This window comes from Argiope bruennichi, chromosome 2, assembly GCF_947563725.1.
Source record: "Argiope bruennichi chromosome 2, qqArgBrue1.1, whole genome shotgun sequence".
NCBI lineage: Eukaryota > Metazoa > Arthropoda > Arachnida > Araneae > Araneidae > Argiope > Argiope bruennichi.
This window is the reverse complement of record NC_079152.1, coordinates 29,141,763-29,165,964: the sequence shown is the minus strand read 5'-3', so window position 1 is coordinate 29,165,964 and position 24,202 is coordinate 29,141,763. Positions and strand designations below refer to the sequence as shown.

At 27.3% G+C, this 24,202-nt stretch overlaps 2 protein-coding genes across 2 annotated transcripts in view; both read right to left on the bottom strand.

Moving 5' to 3' along the window:
• Positions 1-17,369, bottom strand: part of LOC129962152 (uncharacterized PE-PGRS family protein PE_PGRS54-like) — a 36,304-nt gene extending 18,935 nt beyond the window's left edge. The window contains exons 1-32 of the mRNA XM_056075889.1: positions 17,330-17,369; positions 17,217-17,246; positions 17,102-17,131; positions 13,780-13,812; positions 13,631-13,663; positions 13,456-13,488; positions 13,341-13,373; positions 7,763-7,795; positions 7,643-7,675; positions 6,355-6,387; positions 6,229-6,261; positions 6,119-6,151; positions 5,784-5,804; positions 5,486-5,515; positions 4,749-4,778; positions 4,640-4,663; positions 3,303-3,332; positions 3,182-3,196; positions 2,854-2,883; positions 2,730-2,759; positions 2,009-2,032; positions 1,883-1,912; positions 1,755-1,784; positions 1,632-1,661; positions 1,514-1,537; positions 1,394-1,423; positions 1,264-1,293; positions 946-978; positions 804-836; positions 305-337; positions 185-220; positions 31-63 (exon numbers count right to left, since the gene is read on the bottom strand). Of these exons, the coding sequence (XP_055931864.1) occupies positions 31-63; positions 185-220; positions 305-337; positions 804-836; positions 946-978; positions 1,264-1,293; positions 1,394-1,423; positions 1,514-1,537; positions 1,632-1,661; positions 1,755-1,784; positions 1,883-1,912; positions 2,009-2,032; positions 2,730-2,759; positions 2,854-2,883; positions 3,182-3,196; positions 3,303-3,332; positions 4,640-4,663; positions 4,749-4,778; positions 5,486-5,515; positions 5,784-5,804; positions 6,119-6,151; positions 6,229-6,261; positions 6,355-6,387; positions 7,643-7,675; positions 7,763-7,795; positions 13,341-13,373; positions 13,456-13,488; positions 13,631-13,663; positions 13,780-13,812; positions 17,102-17,131; positions 17,217-17,246; positions 17,330-17,369 (973 nt within the window). The remainder of the gene's footprint in view (positions 1-30; positions 64-184; positions 221-304; positions 338-803; positions 837-945; positions 979-1,263; positions 1,294-1,393; positions 1,424-1,513; positions 1,538-1,631; positions 1,662-1,754; positions 1,785-1,882; positions 1,913-2,008; positions 2,033-2,729; positions 2,760-2,853; positions 2,884-3,181; positions 3,197-3,302; positions 3,333-4,639; positions 4,664-4,748; positions 4,779-5,485; positions 5,516-5,783; positions 5,805-6,118; positions 6,152-6,228; positions 6,262-6,354; positions 6,388-7,642; positions 7,676-7,762; positions 7,796-13,340; positions 13,374-13,455; positions 13,489-13,630; positions 13,664-13,779; positions 13,813-17,101; positions 17,132-17,216; positions 17,247-17,329) is intronic.
• The window catches only part of LOC129962150 (uncharacterized transmembrane protein DDB_G0289901-like), a 48,774-nt gene continuing 41,907 nt past the window's right edge, over positions 17,336-24,202 (bottom strand). The window contains exons 89-117 of the mRNA XM_056075888.1: positions 24,007-24,039; positions 23,872-23,904; positions 23,713-23,745; positions 23,588-23,614; positions 23,405-23,428; positions 23,289-23,321; positions 23,177-23,209; positions 22,865-22,894; positions 21,472-21,501; positions 21,217-21,246; positions 20,961-20,990; positions 20,706-20,735; positions 19,337-19,366; positions 19,223-19,252; positions 19,108-19,137; positions 18,993-19,022; positions 18,880-18,909; positions 18,765-18,794; positions 18,610-18,639; positions 18,496-18,525; positions 18,381-18,410; positions 18,266-18,295; positions 18,152-18,181; positions 18,037-18,066; positions 17,924-17,953; positions 17,811-17,840; positions 17,696-17,725; positions 17,484-17,617; positions 17,336-17,359 (exon numbers count right to left, since the gene is read on the bottom strand). Of these exons, the coding sequence (XP_055931863.1) occupies positions 17,580-17,617; positions 17,696-17,725; positions 17,811-17,840; positions 17,924-17,953; positions 18,037-18,066; positions 18,152-18,181; positions 18,266-18,295; positions 18,381-18,410; positions 18,496-18,525; positions 18,610-18,639; positions 18,765-18,794; positions 18,880-18,909; positions 18,993-19,022; positions 19,108-19,137; positions 19,223-19,252; positions 19,337-19,366; positions 20,706-20,735; positions 20,961-20,990; positions 21,217-21,246; positions 21,472-21,501; positions 22,865-22,894; positions 23,177-23,209; positions 23,289-23,321; positions 23,405-23,428; positions 23,588-23,614; positions 23,713-23,745; positions 23,872-23,904; positions 24,007-24,039 (854 nt within the window). The 3' untranslated portion in view covers positions 17,336-17,359; positions 17,484-17,579. The remainder of the gene's footprint in view (positions 17,360-17,483; positions 17,618-17,695; positions 17,726-17,810; positions 17,841-17,923; positions 17,954-18,036; positions 18,067-18,151; positions 18,182-18,265; positions 18,296-18,380; positions 18,411-18,495; positions 18,526-18,609; positions 18,640-18,764; positions 18,795-18,879; positions 18,910-18,992; positions 19,023-19,107; positions 19,138-19,222; positions 19,253-19,336; positions 19,367-20,705; positions 20,736-20,960; positions 20,991-21,216; positions 21,247-21,471; positions 21,502-22,864; positions 22,895-23,176; positions 23,210-23,288; positions 23,322-23,404; positions 23,429-23,587; positions 23,615-23,712; positions 23,746-23,871; positions 23,905-24,006; positions 24,040-24,202) is intronic.

Genomic DNA, 24,202 nt, shown 5'->3' with positions numbered 1-24,202 from the left:
CCACATGTCATAAAAATAAAATGAACTTACTTTCTGAAAGATCTGGAAGTTCACTCACTGAAACTAAAGAAAAGCAAGTATAATGAATGTAAGTATGTTAAATAATAAAGTTGAACATAAATAAGTTCATTTTCTCCAAAATTAGAGAATTCTTTCGTCCTGAATTATAATATTCAATACTCACTTCCTGTTAAATTTGAAAGAAGTTCAACCGATGATACTGAAAATAAAAATGCATTTCTTAGCTTCGCTTTTAGCTATTAAATAAATTATATTGAGCAATACAAATGAAAAGATTACTTACTATTTGAAAGATCTGGAAGGTCTTCCAAAGAAACTGAAAAAAGAAAGCGAAAGAATTTTTAACCTTTGTCCCGAAATATTGTTGCTTTTTAATGCTTTAGGTTCCGTTTAAAGTTTTAAAAAATCTGAGTTAGTTATACTCCCTCTCAAACCGAAAGTGAAAGATACCTGAAAAGTTTATATTTCTATAAAATGAATAGAATTTCGTTTTTGTTAAATCTTGAGAAACTTACCATCCGTTAAATTCGAAAGAGACACTGAATCTATTTTTTTTAATTATAATTATTGTACCTATTGATCTATCCCATTGATTTTGTAATTTCAAATCATATTAATAAGAAAAATTGTTATAATCTATACGATCTGGAAGATCTTCCAAAGGAACTGAGACTGATAAAAAAAATGTAATAACATCTGAAACTTAATACAATTGTTGAGAGTTACATTTTCTTGCAAGTAAACGAGAAGCCACATATATCAACTAAATTTCAATCACTTACTTCCTGTTAAATTTGCAAGCTCAGCCGACGAAACTAAAAGAAAAACAAACAATAATAATAATTAAGATTCAGATTTTGAGAAGTAGAGTCAAAAATTTGAAATATCGAAACATCTTTATCACATAAAAATATCTTTACTTACTGTTCGAGAGATTTGGTAGGTCATTTAATGAAACTGCAAGTTAAAAATAAGAAATGTTAATCAGTTTTCAAAATTAAATTTTTAAAAAAATGATTCATCTATATATAAATATATAATGATTGGTGAAATTTTCTTCTGTCTGGAGATTTACATTAGAAATTGTTTAACAGGGTTAAAAGACAGATTGCTTAATAAAATGAGCGTATCATTTTAAAGCCGAGTTAGGATACGTTAACATGGAATAAATTTTAAAATATGGATTTATTACTAGAATACACATCATAGGTAAAAATTTAAGATAATATTAAAAACACTTACAATTCCCTAATAAATCAGTAAGACCTCCAACTATAAAAAAAGCGGATTTCAATGAATAATACTCTTTCAGATATCAAACTATTTTATTTAAAAGCTGAAGAATTTTTTCTTAAATAAATTAGTTACTCACCTCTTCCTCCTAAATCAGAAAGACGTCCAACTGAAAGAGCATTTAAAATTTGTAAGAATGCATGTCACAGGATATTCTCTTTAAAAAATTTCAATATAATTCAATAATAAAAATACTCACGTCCGCCTTCTAGACCGCCTCCAACTAAAATGAAGTATACTGAATGTAAATTTTCAAATCATACAATAAGTTTTCAGAAAAAAAATCATCGTTTATAAGGACGAATAAAAATACTCACGTCCGCCTCCTAGATTAGGAAGTCCGCCAACTGAAATAGAGTATACAGAATGTAAACTTCCAAATCGCACAATAAATTTTCAGAAAAAAATTATCGTTTATAATGAAGAATAAAAATACTCACGTCCCCCTCCTAGACCAGAAAGTCCGCCAACTGAAATACAGTAAGTATACTGAATGTAAGCTTCCAAATCATACGATAAGTTTTTAGAAAAAAAATTATCGTTTATAATGAAGAATAAAAATACTCACGTCCCCCTCCTAGACCAGGAAGTCCACCAACTGAAATAGAGTAAGTATACTGAATGTAAGCTTCCAAATCTTACAACAAATTTTCAGAAAAAATAATTGTTTATATAGAAGAATAAAAATACTCACGTCCGCCTCCTAGACCGCCTCCAACTGAAATAGAGTATACTGAATGTAAATTTTCAAATCATACAATAAGTTTTCAGGAGAAAAAAATTATCATTTATAATGAAGAATAAAAATACTCACGGCCTCCTCCTAGACCAGAAAGTCCGCCAACTGAAATAGAGTTAGTATACTGAATGTAAGCTTCCAAATCTTACAACGAATTTTCAAAAAAAAAAAAAAAATTGTTTAAAAAGAAGAATAAAAATACTCACGTCCGCCTCCTAGACCGTCTCCAACTGAAATAGAGTATACTAAATGTAAACTTTCAAATCATACAATAAGTTTTCAGAAAAAAAATCATCGCTTATAAGGAAGAATAAAAATACTCACGTCCGTCTCCTAGACCAGGAAGTCCGCCAACTGAAATAGAGTAAGTATACTGAATGTAAGCTTCCAAATCGCGCAATAAATTTTCAAAAAAATAATTGTTTATAATGAAGAATAAAAATACTCACGTCCGCCTCCTAAACCGCCTCCAACTGAAATATAGTATGTATGCTGAATGTAAGCTTCCAAATCATACAATAAGTTTTCAGAAAAAAAATAATCGTTTATAAGGAAGAATAAAAATACTCACGTCCGCCAGCTGAAATAGAGTATACTGAATGTAAATTTCCAATTCGCACGATAAATTTTCAGAAAAAAAAAATTATCTTTAATAATGAAGAATAAAAATACTCACGTCCCCCGCCTAGACCAGGAAGTCCGCCAACTGAAATAGAGTAAGTATACAGAATATAAGCTTCGAAATCTTACAATAAATTTTCAAAAAAATCATTGCTTATAAAGAAAATAAAAATACTCACGTCCTCCTCCTAAACCAGGAAGGTCTCCAACTGAAACAAAATATTGAGATTGTAAGCATTTATATTATGTGATTATTTCTCAAATATTAAGTTGAATAATTATTTTTGCTTCGAAGCTGAAATAATACACTAAGTTAGAAAATATTTAAGTGACATACTTTTCAGAAGAAATATTTAATATTTTCAATCTTAAAACATTCATATCTCCCTCCTTTTCCGGAAAGTCCCCGAAATGAAACAAAATATAAATTTTTTAAGTATTTCAATCACGTAATATTTTTTCAGACGGAAAGTTTAATGTTTTTAATTTAGAATAAAAAATACTTACGACCTTCTCCTAAATCTGGAAAACCTCCAAATAAATGTAAAAGTAAATTTATAACCATTCATAAAACTTAGGGTTTCTCATTATAAAGAAAACTAAATATTTGAATTAATTAAATACTCACGGCCTCCTCCTAAATCAGGAATACCCCGAACTGAAATGAAGAGAGAAAAATTATTTATCATTAGCATTATTTCAAAAATAAATAATTATTATACTCACAAAAGAAGTGCAGTCCAAAATGAAACTAATTTCGAAAACACATTTTTCAAAAATATTTTAAAATATCAGGTATAATCCAATTAACCAAAGCATTTTTGCAAGTTTTGACTTAGCTCGCACTAGGAAACAAAAATTTCTAAAAAGTGAAAAATCTATTTTCACTTTTTATTAATAAATTGATATGTTTAAATTAATGCTAAAAAAAGCTTTCTTTAGTATTCAAATAGTGAAATCTTTTAACAAATGATAAGCACGATGGCATTTAAACATCACATTTTTAAGTAAAAAAAAAGTAATCATAACATCCAAGGAAATTCTCAAAATCACTTACATAAACAATTGAGAAATTTATTTATCATATTTAAAAGAAAGTCTAATTAGTTCTAAAAATCGAATTAATTTCGAATTATTCGATACTAACCCAAGAAAATACTTAAGCTTTCGAGAAGTGTTGGTTTTAATTTTTGTGTGAACTTTTGTTTTTAAAAGTAAAAGAGAAAATCATTTTGTAAAAACATTGAACACAGGAAATTAATAATTTTATTTACAAAAAAGGAAGTAGTACAATCAGTGATATTTGGCATTTTTCGATTTAAATAAAGAAAAACTGCGGTTAGAATAAAATATATGGTCATTTGATATGGAATTAAAGTTTTTAAAATTACAGAAAAGTATATAATTCAAATAAAAATCCCTAACGTCCAGTCAGTGTGGGACGACTTCCAACAAAAAAGAGGAATTACAAAGAAATAAAAGTTAGCACTGAAAATCAAAGTATTTCTTTAAAAATACCAGATTTAAATTAAACCAGATGGGCCTTATTTTCAGAATGGTTAGAGGATTTTCTCACTGGAAATAAAATGTAAAATATAAGTGGGACGGGGAATAATGGAATTTATTAAAGCATTTTAAAGCGAGTTATTATTTGATATAGGGAGTACTCATTTTAAATTAATGAATTCCTTTGTTAAAGAACCAAATAAGAAAAATCTCCATATGAAACACACTTAAACAAAAAAAAGCATTTTAGTCACATTAAATCATCTAAATGTAATTGTAAATTTCAACTATTTAAATTCAAAAATTCATTTTTCCTTCATTATAATATTACTAATGTCTTTTTTTTAGACATTCAACTCTCAAATTGAAATGAAATATTATTTTAAAATTTTCATTTGAATTATGTTTTCTTGGGTTGGGAATTATTATATGCTTGACAATCACAAAAAAACTACTTACGACCTAGACCAGGAAGAGCTCCAACTAATAAGGAAAAAAAAGTTTATATAATATAATGTTCTTCCCTCAAAAAATATTTAAGAAGTTTTCATAATCATAACATACTCACGTTTTCTTCCTAGACCTGGTAAGCCTCCAACTGAAATTTAAAAATTGCAGAAGCATTGTTTAAACAAAATTTGTAGACATGTAGCCTTCATTACGATATAACAAAAAAATTAAATAAATATTTTTTAACAAAGAAGTATGGGCAAAGGCGCATGACAAGGCGCAGGCAATTCACCATAGGATTATGCTTAGTAAAAAAAATTACTTAGGGATTTTTTGCAATAATAGAAATGCATGCCTCCTCCAACTAGACCGTGTATGCCTCGAACTGAAATTTAACAGTTACAAATAATGAAAAAAAAATTCAGAAGCTTATTTAAACAAAGTTTGTAGACAGGTGGCCCTCATTGGGAAATATCGAAAAAAATGAAATATTCTTTTAACAAAGTGCCGTGGCAAAGGCGCAGGACAATCCGGCATAGAATAATGCTTAATGTAAAAAAAGAAAACTTAAAGATATATTTTACAATACTAAAATTTCTCACGACCCCCTTTTAGACCGGGTAAACCACCAACTGAAATTTGATAGTTGCAAACATTTAAGAATTTAGCAGAAGAATTATTTAAGCAAAATTTGTGAGCATTTGACCCTCATTGCGAAGTATCAAAAGAACCAAATAAGAAATTAATTGAATAATCTTTTAGCAAAGTGAAGTGGTAAATGCCCATGGCAATCAAGCATAGTATTATGCTTATTAAAAATACTTATTAATTTTTTATGATAATAAAAATACTCACGTGCTCCTCCTAGTCCGGGTAAGCCTCCAACTGAAATGTAAAAAAAATAACATGCAAAATTTTCCAATGAATATTGTTAAAACAAAATTTACACACATTTTAATCTCAGTATGGAAAGTATCTAAAAGTTTTTTAATAGAGTAGTATAATAAAAATAGAAGAAAATCGAGGAGAGTATTCATTTTATCCCTCTCCCATACGCATTCATCAACTTTTAATTTTAGAAACATATAATATAAGTAGAAATACAATTTTCATTGTTTACACACAGTTTCAATAAAATTGAAAATATACTTACGTCCTCCTCCTAAGCCTCCAACTGCAATTTTAAAGGACAAAAAATTTTATTTCCATGCAATAATATACTAAAAATTCTTAATTCCTAAATCTGCAAAAGTATTATTTTTTTATTTTTGTATAAGTGCCAAAAGAAAATTTCTTATGCCGTATATGACAAGGAAAACCATAAATAAATTAACCATAAAATAAATTAGGAATAAGAATCTTAGTTATGTATAAAGAAAATAGAAAAAAAATTATCTATATAAATCATGATATTTGAAACAAAAATAACCAACATTATCATAAAAAATGAGGAGTTATAAATTTTCAATTAAAATAGAATATACTTACGTGTAGAGAGACTAGGAAGTGCACTAAGTGAAACTAGAAAATGAAAATAAATTAACATTCTTAAAGTTTTTCGAATTATTTCACTTTTAGTATAAGAGTTTACAACTTACTTCCGGTTAAATTTTTAAGGTCACTTAATGAAACTAAAAATAAAAAGAAAATAATTATTTAAAATTTCTATATATAATTTTGTATTCACAATTTCATTTTAAATGAAAAAAGAAATAATTACTTACTATTCGAGAGATCTGAAAAGCTGTCCAATAAAACTGTAAAAAAAAAAAAAAAAAAAGACAATTAATTTTTTAACTTTTGCTCCGAAACATTGTAGCACGATAAAAGTGTAAGTTCCATTACTTTGTATTATTTTCATTTTTTTTTTTTTTTACTATAGCCATTGCATTCGACTTTTAATGATTTTTCTTTTACTCAATTTATACAAAGTATATTATCGTAAAACCATTACTGTATTAAAAACATTATTCAATTTGTCATCTACTATTATATTTTATTATTTCATCACCTTTATAAATTAAATTAAGAAATTATATCAATAAATTCTAAAAACTTTAAATTTTTTTAAAAAACGTTACAAAAATAAAATTAATATCTCTACAAAAGCTTTTTTAATATTCAAAATGTTGGAAAAATGAAGTTTTCTTCCGCATTAACAATCCCCATTATATTGTCAATCGATAGAAGTCTCCTCACCAACAAATACGCAAATATATTATTTATTCAAATTAATTTACGATTTTCAACCTATGAAATTCTGATGATTAAAAGATGTTGATTTAATGAATTTGTTTCTAATAAAAAAATCATGATATATTCAGAAGAAGAATGGTAAGAGGAAGAATTTTCAAAAATTGCTTCTTCCTCTATCCTTACATTATTATTTTTAAAAAATGCTTTTAATTGCAACGTCGATAACATCATACAAAAAATATTAATACCAGCACATCAGGCGTATAGATAAACACAATAACCAAAACAATGAAAAATGTGTAAAGTATAGTTAAAATTGTCTTGACAAATGTACTAAAATAAGAGAAATGAAGTGTAAGGAATTGATTAATTCTAATGAAAAGTATATTTTTTCGAAATTTAAAGGTGGTATTAAAAATATTTTTTGTGCTATAATATTTTCATAAATATAGAAGAAAAAACGACAGATATCGATTACTTTTAAAATAACTTAAATTCTAATCAAAATGTTAAAGATCCATTTCTCAGTATCACTTCCTAACCTATAAGAAAATATGCATCAAATTTTTGGTGAATACAGATCCAAAGATTGTCGAATGTGGAGATGTTGAACGATTTTTTTAAATTATGTACATAATATTACATTATAAAAGAAAATATGCCAGCTTAAAAACAAACCAGACTTAGAATATTAAAAATTCAGTGTTACTCAATTGCTTAAATTTCAACAAAATCAAAAAATTATCTGTTAAACGTACAATATTCTTTTCTTTCAATTAAAATTTGAATTAAATTCAATTTCACTTAAATACTTACTTCCTGTCAAATTCGAAAGCTCGGTCGATGAAACTAAAAGAGAAAGAGATGCAATGAAATTATTTAATACGATTTCAAGTTTTCACAAATACAACTCATATAGAAGAGAGAATTATTTACTATTGGAGAGATCTGGAATGTTACTTAATGAAACTGAAAATTTAAATTCAAAATTAGTGAAATAAGTAAATTGTTAACAAATTAAATTATTTGAATTATTAATGTTATTTATATATTTTAAATTATTAGAAAAACCAAGGAATCACCTCCCATTCCGAATCATTAATCCAACTTTTTTAATTTTGATTTCATATGAAAACTCTTAGCTTCTATATAAATTATCAAGGGTCGCATATGACCATTGTTTACTAAATGGCTCTCATTTTTGATAAAAATCTCTAAATCTCTAAATTCTTTATGGGGAAACCTAGACATAATTCCTTAGCCACTAATAGCACAGCGCCCTATACCAACTACTATAGCGATTTCGCCAATTGTTAATCGACAGTTCATTTCATCACTTTGTAAACATAGCTAAACGAATCGAAATGATTCTCTTATATTGTGCAAAAATGATTTAAAAAACCTTTCTTTTTTGTTGTGACAAGTCTAAAATTCAAGTTTTAAAAGTTATTCTCGTTTTACTTACTTTCATAGATTTTTTAATTTCCCAGTTAAAATCTGAGGGATAACATTTACCTATTCCCATCTACATCGAAATCCCTAGCGTTATTATTTTCAGTCTGAGATTCAAGCTTTGAATTAAAGCTTCAGATATCTAAGCATAAGTTTTGGTTTTATATCCATGAGCAACATTTATGTATCATTAACCGCGGCCAACTTGCTGTCTTGGAATATTTATTCTATTGAAAATTAATATATTGATATGTAGGGTATTTGTTAAAAATTTTATCTTATTATCTGGCAAGATGACTATAATGCAATCGGTTTTTCTACAATTTTTCTACAACTTTTCATGGAGTATGCAAACTATAAAGTTTATAGACAAGGAAATAAAAGCAAACCTAAAAATCCTGCTTCGGAGTTAATGCCCAAAGAAATCAATTTTTGATTTGATTTTAACATTGGCAAAAGCAGGCGACTGAATAGTTATATGGGACAATGGAATTTGGAAATTAAATTAGCTGAGGTTAACAAAAAATATTGTGAGAGTTTGTGTATCAAGTCAAATTTTAAACATTTAATAAGACAAAAGAAAAAATTTAGAAAAGAAATAAATTTGGTCTCATTAAAAAAAGTAATTTTCTGAGTCTTAAGGTGATGCAAAAATCATTTCGCAAAATAATATTTTTCGGGACATATCTTTGAAAATCAACCAAAAGTTGCCTATGTTTTAATTATCTTATATTTTAATTAATTGTGGTCCTTACTTTTTGTTGAAGAAAAGTGATAAATTTGTGGATTTGTATAAAAGACATAGCAACTAACATTTGTCTTTATGTAGTATAGATGTTCGTCTCAATATACATTATTTAATTTTGTGCTCATTTCACTTCCAATCACAATGAAATTGTAAGCATCAATATTTTGAAACAGAGACGTGAAATTTTGACTTAAGACTCCAAAATTTAAACTTTTATTTGCTGTTAAATATATACTAAAACAATGCTTTGGCTTTCATTTTTTTTATTTGAAAACTGCAAAAATGGTATTTCAAAAGCATTTTGAGCTCTATTCATATCTTTATCATTCTCTAAAGGAAAAAAAAGGAAAAAATCTTGTTTAAATTTTAGGGAATTTAGTAAAAATGCCTTCAAAGACTTCATTTTCATTCCATAAAATAGTTACGTCCTCCTAATAGATCAGGAAGGCCTCCAACTAAAGTGAAATATTTTGTAAGCTTTAAATAACGTAATAATGTTTTTGAAAAAAATTTATTCAGCAGAATTACTTACGTCCTCCAACTAAATAAAAGCAAAATTTACAAGCATTAAAATGAAATCATGTTTTTACAGAGAAAAAAATGGGCGATGTTAATAAAGAATAAAATTACGTACGCCCTCCTCCTCCCAATGGGGAAAGGCCTCCAACTGAAACAAGCAGAAATAAGTTTAGAAAATTGATATTTATTAAAAATTCCTATTATCAGATTTAAGATTATAGTAAGATCTACAAGATATAGAATTTTTAAACATTAACTAGCCATAAAATCATCTTCTATTATAAAAAAAAATCAAGGTTTCTTAATAATCCAGTCAAATTGTCATGAATAGAATCAAAACGTGGAAATATACATAACAGCTATTTATTGTTTTAAGTTGGGTTCTACATTTTCATCCGGTTGTCAAATTGAATAAAGTAGAAATAGGAAAATATTTTTAAACAATATTTCTCGGAAAATCATTAAATAATAATAATTCGGAGCGTAAAGAGTGCTTGGATTGATCCATTGGAAAATATCTCCAGACATAATAAATTAAAGAAACATATTTTCAAATTTTATTTTTTTGCCACATTTTAATAAATCTCGGTCTTTTTGATACCATTTGAAATCTTAAAATAACATTTTTAAAACATCCGCAAACGCCCTGTCCACAAACGCCCTTAAGGGATTTTTCCAAAAAAAACTGTTTTTTTTTTTTTTGTTTTTGTTTTTTTTCCACAAAATTGAATTCTTGAAAAATAATGCAATAATAGATTCGAAAAATTAGATTAAATTCAAATTAGCAAGCAAATTTTGGTGTTTTAATCACTGAAATGAAATTAATATGAAAGTACCAGAAAACACTAATTAGCCAAATTAACTTCAACTGATTAAAACCATAATCTGTCATAGGACTACAGATGTAATTTCAGGCTTGCAAACCAAATTTCTTTCATTTAAGTCACTGCGCTTTTCAAGTAATCGCGTTTCCATGCTTTGATTTTTTTATATACCTACACTTTAAATTAAAATGAACTTAAAATCAAATATTAACTTAATTACTTAACTGAAAATCAAATATGATTTACCTTAATCAAATGACATATTTAATAAATAACAATAATAATATTTATTAAATAATTTTATTGTTACATTCTTGAGTTATCACATTTATATGCATGCAAAATTATAAACCGACAAATGCTCAACCACTCGAAAGATTTAGAATATCAATCTGTGTATCATATAGATCTTTATGCTTTGTATTTATCGTGTTCAATATCGTGTTTATCGTTTCCAATACAGAAAAAACTTCTTATAATTTTTTTTCAAAATAAATTTAACAGAAATCTACAAATTTGGTATTTAATCTGTATACTGAATTCATTTGTCTAGCTGGAAGAGATTTTGAGATATCATGTTGGCAAACTGAGTGACGGACAGTAAGAAATGATTCGCATTCAAAAGCTCTAAAACATGGTGATTCGCTGAAATTTCGAGCTTGAATTTTTTCGCGATTACAATGCTTTTTCTTTGTATATTCCATATTCGAAAAAATAAAAATATGAAAAATTGTTTTTTAAAATATAAAAAAAGATATCCTTACGTCCACCTAACGCAGGAAGGCTTCCGACTGAAATTAGATTCAAGAAATAAAAATCAGACAAGAATTCCAAATAGCACATAATTATGAGAAAGAAAAATAGTTTTTCCTATTAAGTTCTAAGTCATGATATTTTTGTAAATAGTCTAGTATATAAAGTTATTGGTATTCCTCTCTCTCTCTCTCTCTCTTTTTTTCCATCTTTCTATTGCTTAAAATCCCTCGAAATTTTTGTCCCATTAATTCCGCAAGAAACTAAAGGCCTGCAAACCGACAATAAGTTACATCCGATTTAGTTTTCAATTGATTTATGACCCATGCTTTTTATACAAAGAACATGAAATATTCTTGCTTTGTATCTTTTACTTGAAAAGAAAACATCTACATGTTCCATACACTATTTTAATATGGAGGTGATGGCCAAGCAATAACAAGTTCGAGTTAGTTGATATTTGAGAATATAATGAATGATAATATAGTTACATTAATGATGATGCACAAATTATGATGAACAAATTGATGATGACAAGTTTACAGGATGAGACTACGATAATCAGATTCAGAACTAACATAAAAGTTCTTCTTTTAAACAACACGTCGTAACAATTAGTTTTCACATTGCCGCCTCCTGGCATCAACTGGAACCACCTCTCGTTTCCTCCTCCAGAGGGGTTGCTCAGTGGTGGGAAATGAGGTCAGAGGCGCTACTCAATGGCGGCAAGTGTGGTACTGGTACCACATTAATGTAGCACATTCAAGGTGGCAGTGAAATTTTTAAAAACAAATTATGTAATAGTTTGGTAGACAGTAGATGAAAGTTGCATACATAATCACTAATTCCGACATATAGCCGACTTAGCAAATATTCTTAAATCATATTCCAAGAGGCATCATATCATGCATACCAATTATACCGTTTGCTTGGTTGGTATACCGAGTTAGACCGTTTGGTCGTTTGGTATACCGAGTTAGACCATTTTGTCGTTTGGTATACCGATTTAGACCATTTGGTCATTTGGTATACCGATTTAGACCGTTTGGTAGTTTGGTATACCAAGTTAGACCGTTTGGTGGTTTGGTATACCGAGTTAGACCATTTGGTCGTTTGGTATACCGAGTTAGACCGTTTGGTCGTTGAATATATTGAGACACAACATATAATAGAGTGATTTACGATTGAATAAATTTGCCACGATTCATGCAAGGCGTTGCACATGACAGAGTAAGTTTGTTTGAGACAATGATAATATTTATTATGCAAGGTATTTTAAAGAGACTCAATGAGTTAGACTTTTGATCATTGAATATACTGAGACACAACACATAAAGGAAGAGTTTACGATTGAATAAATTTGCCATGAATCGTGCAAGACGTTGCACATGACAATTGCGACAATGTTGGCATGTGTTGTGCAAGGTGTTTTGAATACCAGTTGTAATTCAAAAGTGGAAGAATATGACGGGAAACGGCTAGAAAACCATTGAAGAAATTTAACATGAATCACAGAAGTTGCTTCACGTGTTTCCAGAAGCGAACTTCCAGGATAGGTGGGTAGTGGAAGATCCATATAGATGAATATTATTCCTTAATAACAAAATTTATTTCATACCTATTTGTATTTTGACAATTTGTCCAACACTGGACTATCAATATATTCATACTACTTTAAGCTATAATTTTCAAATAATATTCTTATTTCTTTTTACTGAAACTTAGGAGAGAATGACTTTACCAAAATATATTTATTTGCTGTAGAAAATTAACTTATTATAAATTAACAAACTAATATAATTTGAAAAAATTGGAACTGATTTCATTAATTATTCACTTATTCATTCATATTTATATATATTTTTGCTAAATTTGAACCTTCTAATGAAATTTGAAAATAATAAAATAAGTTTCAATTAATTATTGTAATTTCATACAATCTTCAGCTTTCAGCTATTAAAAAAAGTGTTTTGGTGAATTCAGAAAAGTTTCAAATGATATTTAAATTTAAAAGCAGTTTAAGCAGAAAATCGGAGAATCCCTAAATTTTTGAGTCTCGTGAATGGTTTGTAATTTGGAAAAACTTTCTGAAACATTAAAATATATGTGGTGTCATGTCATCAGCTGATATAAAAAAGCATATATTGCAAATCAACGAGTGAATATTCCTTAAAAAGTATAGATATCTTCACTTCTACTTTAAAAGTTAGTCACTTACTTGCATTTAAACCTGGAATATCGCTCAATGAAACTGAAAATAAAAGAGAAAAATTATTTTATAACCTATTTAGATTTAATAATTTCAAATCATACAAATGAAGCAAAATATTTACCATTAGAAAGATCTGGAAGATCACCTAATGAAACTGAAAAATATAATTAAGAAATTATGTTTGCAAAAATATATATAGTGATGAAACAAAAAAAAAATAGTTAAGCATCTGAAATGATAATAAAATTCTATATTATCTCAATGTTTATAAAATTCTTTTGTTCCAAATGTCTTACTTCCAGTCAAATTCAAGATGTCGCCCAAAGAAACTAAAAAATTTTAAAACGAAAATTTTTATTACACAACCTTTATCTGGTTTCACTATTTCAATTATTTAAAATAATTAATTTATGATGATTTTCTGTATGAAAGATTAATTACTTACCACTTGAAAGATCTGGCAGGTCACTTACTGGAACTGAAAATTAATTATCAGAAATTCAGTGAATTATATGTATTTTATAACAGGCTCAAAGTAAAAACTAAATAAAACTAATATTTTTTTGAACGGAATTCTTTACTTTGAAAAAACATTAGTACTTACTTCCTGTTAAGTTTGAAAGCTCAACTGAAGAAACTGAAAGTTAAAAAAAATAATTCATATGCATTTCATACAGATGTCTATAATCTTGTCACGAACTTCAAATTAATTTTAGAACTTGGGTAGAAAATAACTTACTGTTAGAGAGATCGGGAAGGTCAACTGAAAGAATGAAGGTTAGTTAAAATTCAACAACACATGAAATTCTTAATTCTGTATATACAAAGTATCTTCCCAAACTATTACATAATAGCTAATTTCTACATCTTTAGATAGAAGCATGGATATATAGGCTGGAACTAAGTTCTAAAAGTCATACTTTTGTATGAGTCAATAAATGCAGTACTAAAAAATTAAGGAATCTAAATTTTTATACAATTCTCCAGTTCTGTTATAAAATATTCTTTATGCATTAGCATTTCGAACACAAAAATTTATTCCCTCTTCTTTGACTAAAACCGATAGAATCATGAAGCTTTGAATTTCATTATTTTTATTTTAGTAATCAACACTTAGAAAAAGCATCATGAGTTGAATGTCTAATCTTCCTGGAGGTATCTGTCGACATGGTGTAAAATCGTACAAAAAAGTAATATCCAAAGCTTCATAATTCGGTCAATTTTAGTCACAAAAAGTGAGGAACTTTATTATTTGAAAAATAAATATGTCAAAAATAGTAGAACCAAAAGATGTATGAAAGTATCGGAACTGTAATTTTTTATCAATACATTTATTGACACAAATAATGCAATTCTTACATCGTTAAGAGCTTGGTTTGATTTGGTTTTTGTTTTGTGGTATTTTATAGCGCAAAAGTCATATTTGGCCATACTGAGCCAAGCAAAAGGCTAAGTTAAAATAAGAAAGCACGAAAATTGTGATAATTATATAAAACACGACGAAACAATAATGAAAGCACGTGTAAAACTTAATAGCAGATGGTAAAAGTTTCAAAAGGAATAAATATAGATAAACACACATAAAACATGATAACATCATTAAGAGTATTGTTGAATCAAAAGTATTTGTGTGTTACAGATCTGAAAATAATCATTGGGTTAAGATTAGAATAGGTACCCAATATATAAGGTACTATGTAAAAACTTATATAAACTCTGATTTTCATGGGAAAAAAGCTTTTAAAAAATAGGTATAATAAGTAAAATAAATTTATTTACAAAATAGGTTAAAATTTTGTTTTTAAAATCACATAAATTCTTTATAAATTTAAATTTAGAATATAAAACTTGTGATTCCAATACACAACGTTGTCAAAGTATGCATTATTATTATCACTTAATAGCACGAAAGATTACAGTAACTTCCTTTAATTCAATATTAACAAATATTAGCTATTAAAGTGACCAAAAACTTTTCACCAGTCGCATTGGTAAACCTCGATATTGTATGGCAATTAACATATTTGTATGTAATAGTAACCCTTGAAATCTTCAAAGAAGATGTGTATATCTGTATATAACTTTTAAATACATAATAAGGAGTTAAAATTTATCTTTTCAGTAAAGATGAGTCAATAGATATCTTTGAAAAGATAGTAATACTTATTACCATCTATTAATAACAAAATGTTGAAATCTGCGCCCATGTGGTGGCCCTTATATAATTGTGATCATTATAGTGAGATTAAATATGTATTTCAAAATTATTTTTCATTGAAATGTTACTTTATTACAATAAGAAATATAATATTGCTAAATAATATATTTTAAACATTTAAATTGATTCCATTTATTATACTTTATATGCCACTACAAATTTGGCTGCTTTCTTTACAATAGCACAGTTATTTCATAACAATTTATTTTGCTGTATTAGGGAAATAGACGTAAATAAAGAATAGATTAATTTTAAGTATCGTAACAAATAAATTTTTATATAAAAGTAAATAAAATAGGCTTCTGAGAATTACATATTCAGAAAAAATGATAATCAAAATTTTCATTCGCCTTTCAGTAAAAATATGTGCATTTAAATATGTAAGTTTCATATTCTTTAAGAAAGAATTGTCGCTATGTTCCTGTTAAAAGGTTAAAAGTAGGTTTCCTTAACTCTAAGTAAATCTAGTAGAAACAAAAAGAAGAAAACAAAAATAAAATATGTAAATAATTCATAATTTTAATTACGGCTTATATTTCAAATTTCATCAACAAATACCAATACTAAAATAATTTTACCCACTTCTTAGATCAAAAAGTAATATGACTTAATAATAATATATTTTCTAAAATTAAAATTAGTTTTAATGGAAATAATGGAAACTACATATGCCCTCCTCGTAAAGTAATAAGGCCATCGACTGAAACAGAATAGAGTTATAATCGTTATATTTAATTTGCATAACTTTTTTTTTCTTTTTTTGAAAATCGTAAATATTTTTTAAAATTACTTACGTCCTCCTCCTAGACCTGAGAGACCACCAACTGAAATAAAATAATTTAATCAAGTAATGATTTCTATACTTATATATCAGACATATCAATCAATTTCTTACGATCGCCTTTTATGTCAGGCAATACTATAATTTAAAAAAATCATTTTAAATAACACCATTTTTTATAATAATAACTGCGTTTAGTTGTTTATGTCCATCAAGGTTGAGACGAATTTAAATGGAAAAAAAATAATTTTAAACTTAGATCGCATATTGTTTATAAAAAGTATGAATAGTAATGTCCACCTTCCAAATTGGGTAACCCAACTAAAAGAAGTAATTAAGCATTTAAATCAGGTAATCCTTTTTTGGTAAACTTGCATGTTATAAATAAATTATTACTAGATCTAAAAGTAGTTAAAACAAAACGAAATCAAAATTGAAATAACTTAAAACAGATCATGATTTCATTACAAAATCCAAATTTTTAATTAATTACTTACACCCTAATCCAACTAACTGGATTGGATTAAAAAGTTATTCAAATCCAAAATAAATTATTCAAATCCAAATATTCTTACTTTAAAAAAGAAATAAATATTGTTAAGGAATTACTTACGTCCTCCTCCAATACCTGGCAGGCCACCAACTGAAATCACATCAAATATAAATAATAAAATCCACTAGAGTTTTCTCTAATAAAAAATGAAATTACGATCATTTAAATTTCATAAAGCTATCGCTATAAATTACGAAAATAAATTGATTACTTACGTCCTCCTCCAAGACCTGTTAGATCTCCAACTGAAAAGAATGAAAAAAAAATTATTATTGAAAACCCAAAATTCCTTTTATAATCTGAAATAAATATTATCAATGAATTACTTACGTCCTCCTCCCAGACCTGGGAGATTTCCAACTGAAAAGAATAAAAAAAATTATTATTAAAATCCCAAAATTCTTTCTATAATATGAAATAAACATTACGAATGAAATACTTACGTCCTCCTCCAATATCTGGCAAACCACCAACTGAAAACATATTAAATATAATCATTTAAATCGCTTAAATTTTTCTAATAAGATCTGAATTTGTAATTATTTAAAATTAATAGAGCCTTGGCTAAAAAGTGCAAATTTTCAATTGATTACTTACGTCCTCCTCCAAGACCTTTGAGACCTCCAACTGAAAAGAACTATTATTGAAGACCCAAAATTCCTTCTATAATATGAAATAAATATTATCAATGAATTACTTACGTCCTCCTCCAAGACCAGTGAGATCTCCAACTGAAAAAAAAAAATTATTATTGAAATCCCGAAATTTCTTCAACAATACGAAATAAATATTATCAATGAAATATTTACGTCCTCCTCCAAGACCAGGGAGATCTCCAACTGAAAAGAATGAAAAAAAAATTATTATTGTAATCAAAAAATCTCTTCTGTCATTTGAAATAAATATTATCAATGAATAACTTACGTCCTCCTCCAAGACCTTTGAGACCACCAACTGAAAAGAAGCAAAAACATTATTGTTGAAATCCCAAAATTTCTTCTCTAATATGAAATAAATATTACCAATGAAATACTTACGTCCTCCTCCAAGACCTGGGAGATCTCCAACTAAAAAAATGATACAAAATTATTATTGAAATAACAAACTTCCTTCTATAACATGAAATAAATATTATCAATGAATAACTTACGTCCTCCTCCAAGACCTTTGAGACCACCAACTGAAAAGAATGAAAAAAAAATTATTGTTGAAATCCCAAAATTTCTTCTCTAATATGAAATAAATATTACCAATGAAATACTTACGTCCTCCTGAAAGTCCTGGGAGATCTCCAACTGAAAAGAATGATACAAAATTATGATTGAAATACCAAAATCTCTTCTATCATTTGAAATAAATATTATCAATGAATAACTTACGTCCTCCTCCAAGACCGGTAAGATCTCCAACTGAAAAAAAAATGCAAAAAATTATTATTGAAATCTCTAAATTTCTTCAACAATACGAAATAAATATTATCAATGAAATATTTACGTCCTCCTCCAAGACCAGGGAGATCTCCAACTGAAAAGAATGAAAAAAAAAATATTATTGAAATCCCAAAATCTCTTCTATCATTTGAAATAAATATTATCAATGAATAATTTACGTCCTCCTCCAAGACCTTTGAGACCACCAACTGAAAAGAATGAAAAAATTTTTTTATTGAAATCCCAAAATTCCTTCTATAATATGAAATAAATTTTATCAATGAATTACTTACGTCCTCCTTCAATATCTGGCAAGCGTCCAACTGAAAACAAATTAAATATAATCATTTAAATCGCTTAAACGTTTTCTAATATGATCTGAATTTGTAACTATTTAAAATTAAAAGATCCTTCGTTAACAAGTACAAATTTTCAATTGATTACTTACGTCCTCCTCCAACACCTGTGAGATCTCCAACTGAAAAGATTGAAAAAAATATTATTATTGAAATCCCGAAATTCCTTCTATAATATGAAATATATATTATCAATGAATTACTTACGTCCTCCACCAAGACCTTTGGGACCTCCAACTGAAAATAATAAAAGAAATTATTGTTGAAATCCCAAAATTTCTTCTCTAATATGAAATAAATATTACCAATGAAATACTTACGTCCTCCTCCAAGACTAGTAAGATCTCCAACTGAAAAAAAAATGAAAAAAATTATTATTGAAATCCCAAAATTTCTTAAACAATACGAAATAAATATTATCAATGAAATATTTACGTCCTCCTCCAAGACCTGGGAGATCTCCAACTAAAAATAATGAAAAAAAAATTATTATGGAAATCCCAAAATTCCTTCTATAATATGAAATAAATATTATCAAAGAGTTACTTACGTCCTCCTGAAAGACCTGTTAGATATCCAACTGAAAAGAATGATACAAAATTATTATTGAAATACCAAAATCTCTTCTATCATTTGAAATAAATATTATCAATGAATAACTTACGTCCTCCTCCAAGACCGGTGAGATCTCCAACTAAAAAGAATTAAAGAATTTTATTATTGAAATCACAAAATTCCTTCTATAATATGAAATGAATCCTATCAATGAATTATCTTTAAATTTTTCTACTAAAAAATAATTAACAAAACAATAATACACAATAATCACTTTTTGGAGTTTGAAACTTTTCTTTTTCATCCTCGTCGATAATAAGTGTACCATAATTATGTAAATTTTTAATAATGCAACAAATTTTATCACAAAAATTATTTTTTGCTGATGGCAATTTCTCTTTTTCATCCTCATTGATAACAGGCGTAACAGAATTATGTAAATTACTGAAAATACGACAAGTTTTTATCATAAAAATCAATTATCCAGCTGGCAACTTTATTTTTATACTTTATAACGACTTATCATGATTGCGCAATTATTGATAATGCAACAAATTTTTATCACAAAAACCAATTTGTAATTTTTACATACTCTCTATTTTTTAAAAAAATCCACCATTGCGGTCTTAAAAAAGGATAGGTGATGGTTGAATAGTTTTGCTTATTAGCTGTTAAGTATTTGTTGTCATTACGCGCCTCCTGCGATTCTACAGGAAATTAATTATATTTCGAATGGCTTGAACGAGAACCTTACAAATGTATTTGATGACGTTGATATTGATGGAAAAACATTAAAAACGTTACAGAAAAAAGAAATAATAATTTCATGTAACCGTAACTGTTTTCCTTGGCCCTCTAGCGGCCGCTGCAATAAACAGTTAGGTCAAGTCTTTGAAGCAAGCGGTAAACATGATGTTTCCCCGAATATAATTTTAATTTATATTTGTAATTAAATGCCATTGTCCCAATTAGTTTTGTCCCCTTATAAATCAAGTCCTTTTATTTCATTAAATGCACTTTAACTTAATTGGCATGATTTATTGACTTTGATCGTCTTCGCAGACAGAATTTAAATTTTGGTGTCTTTATGATCATAGTCAGAGATTTTAATATCATACTTAGTCAACCACTGAAAACAAAAATTATGTAAGAAAATAAGCAATCGTGTGAATGGAAAAAAATCATAAAAAAATTTCTATAAGCATAGCATAAATGCTCACATCCTCCTCCTAGATTTGGCAAGCCACCAACAAGAAGAAAACAGAAAACGATACAATCATGCATTTAAAACACATAATAACTCCCTAGAAAAGAAAATAATGCCAGACATTTTTATTTAATACTTACGGCTGCTAACTAAAGAAAAACATATATTAACATAGTAAAATAATAATGCAAATATTATAGATATTTAAATAAGAAATCGTCTGGTTGGAGGAATAATTTCATTCCTTTTACTCAAAGCAAAAATTACTCACGTCCTCCTCCTAGGCTTGGTAGTCCGCCAACTAGAATAAAACAGATAAAGAACATAAACATGCATTTCAAACAAACAATGCTTCACAAGAATAAATAATGCTGAAGAGTTTTAACTAATATTCATGTTCACCATTGAAGCAAAGTAAATGTCGTATATCGTTAAATAATAAAACAAATTTTGTTTTTAGTTGAATAAAAAATCGTCTGGTTGGCAGAAGCATTTAATTCTTATATTTGAAGCAAAAATTACTCACGTCCTCCTCCTATGCCTGGTAGTCCGCCAACTAGAATAAAACAGATAAAGAACATAAACATGCATTTCAAATAAACAATGCTTCACAAGAATAAATAATGCTGAAGAGTTTTAACTAATATTCATGTTCACCAACTGAAGCAAATCAAATATTGTGTATAGTTAAATAATAAAGCAAATTTTGTTTTTAGTTGAATAAGAAATCGTCTGGTTGGAAGAACCATTTAATTCTTGTATTTAAAACAAAAGTTACTCACGTCTTCCTCCTAGGCTTGGTAAGCCGCCAACTAGAATAAAACAGATAAAGAACATAAACATGCATTTCAAACAAATAATGCTTCTCAAGAAAAAAAACATTGGAGATTTTAATCCAATATTTATGTCCACCAACTGAAGCTAAGTAAATATTGTATATAATTAAATAATAAAACAAATTTTGTTTTTAGTTAAATAAGAAATCGTCTGGTTGGAAGAAGCATTTAATTCTTATATTTAAAACAAAAATTACTCACGTCCTCCTCCTAGGCCTGGTAGTCCGCCAACTAGAATAAAACAGATAAAGAACATAAACATGCATTTCAAACAAATAATGCTTCTCAAAAACAAAACAAAAAAAACCGTTGGGGATCTGCAGATTTAATATATTTGTTTCTAATGAACGTGCATTCTACAAACAGAGACATATACGATAAATAACCAGATAGAGTATCGTTCATTTATGCATTTAACATGAGTCCCATTTATTATGCTATAAAAATCGAATCGAGGGTCTTTTTCCTGCCACAACTGAATTAACCGCTCCCTAGTAATTGAGCACTTTTCTGTAACAGTTTGATCTTTCAGACCTTGAAGAGTAGATAGTGTGGGGTTTCAGCACACGTTATTACAATGGTTATGGAATTTCAAATTATCTACCTTCTTTGCTTGTAGATTTCTTATCGTTACATATTTGAATGCTCTTCAATTATTCATCTGCTTGGCGAGAACCGTCAGCGCTTTTCTGTCTGAATATACAACAATCGTCTACAAATTTCTTGTAACATCGATAAATTTGCCATGTCGAGGGGCTCTTTGTGAAATTTCAACGAATTGTATGCTGAAATATAGCAAAGGATTCACTCTTTGCAACACACAAAAAGACATTTTTTTTTTTTGTCATCGCCATTTTCAATTTCCTCGTAAATAAACAACAATGCTACTTTTACCAAGATTATCCGATTACATACAATAAAACTTTGAATATAAATTAAAATATTGAAACTATCCAGTGATGCATGATATGTGTTTCTGTCTTTTACCGTTCATTATAAATGATTATTTTAATTGTCTTGTAATATTGTCTCGCTTCTTTGCAAATAATCATGTGATATAACACGTAAACAATATTATGTCTAATTAGAAATAAACATTCGAAATTATTTTATTGAAAGGAAAGAATACTCACGCCTACCTCTTAAACTGGGTAGGCCTCCAGGTGAAATTAATAAAGAGTTAATAAACTAGAATATAATACAAGCAATTTTTTCTCAAAAAAATGATCTAAGACGTTTTTATAAATTATTTATATCTTCCGATAGAAATAAAATTACATATTGTAAACGATCAAAAATATATCACAATGAAAACAATAAAAAATGATCTAAGGCTTTATTATATATTATTTATATCTTTGAACTGAAATGAAATAAAATATTTCAAACTATTGAAAAACAATTGTCAAATTAGAACAATAAATTCTTTCTAAAAAGAGAATGATTTGTGACGTAATAAAAATTATTAAAGTCCATGAATTGAAAAGAAATGGAATGCTGTAAATAATTAAAATATATATTGTTTATTTAGAAATAAATCTAAATAAAATTTTAAAAAAGCAATGACTTTATTGAATAAAAATAAAATACTGACGTCCTCCTCCTAAGCCGGGAAGGTCTCCAACTGAAATATAGACAAAAAAAATTTGCAATTTAAAACACAATTTATCTCAAAATAATGCATCCATATTCTCAAAAAGTTATTGTAGATTTAAATTATTCCATTATGTTTGATAGTTGCAATAGCATAAAGTCTATGGTTATTTCAATTAATTGATGGTCAACTAAAAGTCACTTAAGTACAATATATTTTTATCTAATCTAGATATGCTCACGTCCTCCTCCAAGACATATGACAAAAAAAGATTGACAATAAGCATTCTCAATACATTGAATAAGCACTTACTATCAGAAAGATCTGGAAGTTCACTTGCTGGAACTGAAAAACAATAAAAATAAATTTATATTCTCAGAAACAAATTGATTTCAAGATTTCATTTAAAGTAACAGCCACTTACTTCCTGTTAAATTTGAAAGTTCAACTGATGAAACTAAAAGTAAAAAGACAAAGATTAAAGCTTAGGCAGTGTGAGAAACAGCAGTTTTAAATTATATAAAATAGTAAAATACTTACTCTTTGAGAGATCTGGAAGGTTATCTAAAGAAACAAAGAAAAAAATTTTTTTTAATTCTGTAAGAAAAACTATGCAACTTATTGAAATAGAAAAAAAATACTATTTCTTTCAGCAAAAAAATAAATAAATAAAATAAAATAAAGAAATCAAGTATTTTAAATAAAATTTGAAGCATTTATTACCTAGTAAATTCGAAATATTGCCTGACACTGCAATTAAAAAAATGTGATTACTTAACGTTAATGTGAGTACTTAGATGAATTGTGAATCAGTGATTAGATATCATACTAAATAGACAATTACTTACACTTTGAGAGATCTGGAAGATCATCTACTGGAACTAAAAATTAAAAACAGGGAACCCATTTAATAGTTAAAATTATATTACAATGCAGAAAGTAACGACAAAAATTAAAGGATATATATAACAATTGGTTTGCAATCAAAATCAAATTTGTGAACTTACTTCCTGTTAAATTCGATAATTCAGCTGAAGAAACTGAAAGTTGAAAAAAATGTAAAAATGTAAATTGAATAAAATGAAATCTCTCACCATATCCCAGAATTTATAAGCATATACATGGGAGATATTATTACTTACTTTCCGAGAGATCGGGGAGATCAGCTAATGAAACTGAAATAACAGCAGAAAATTTAATTAACAATTAAAGTTATATGAATTTCATTTTTCTAGCTATATGAATAAATATCTTTCAGGGAATTTTATAAACCAACATCATATTAACAAAGTAGAACAATTCTTAAGGAAAATGAGAAATTTATTTACAACATAAAAA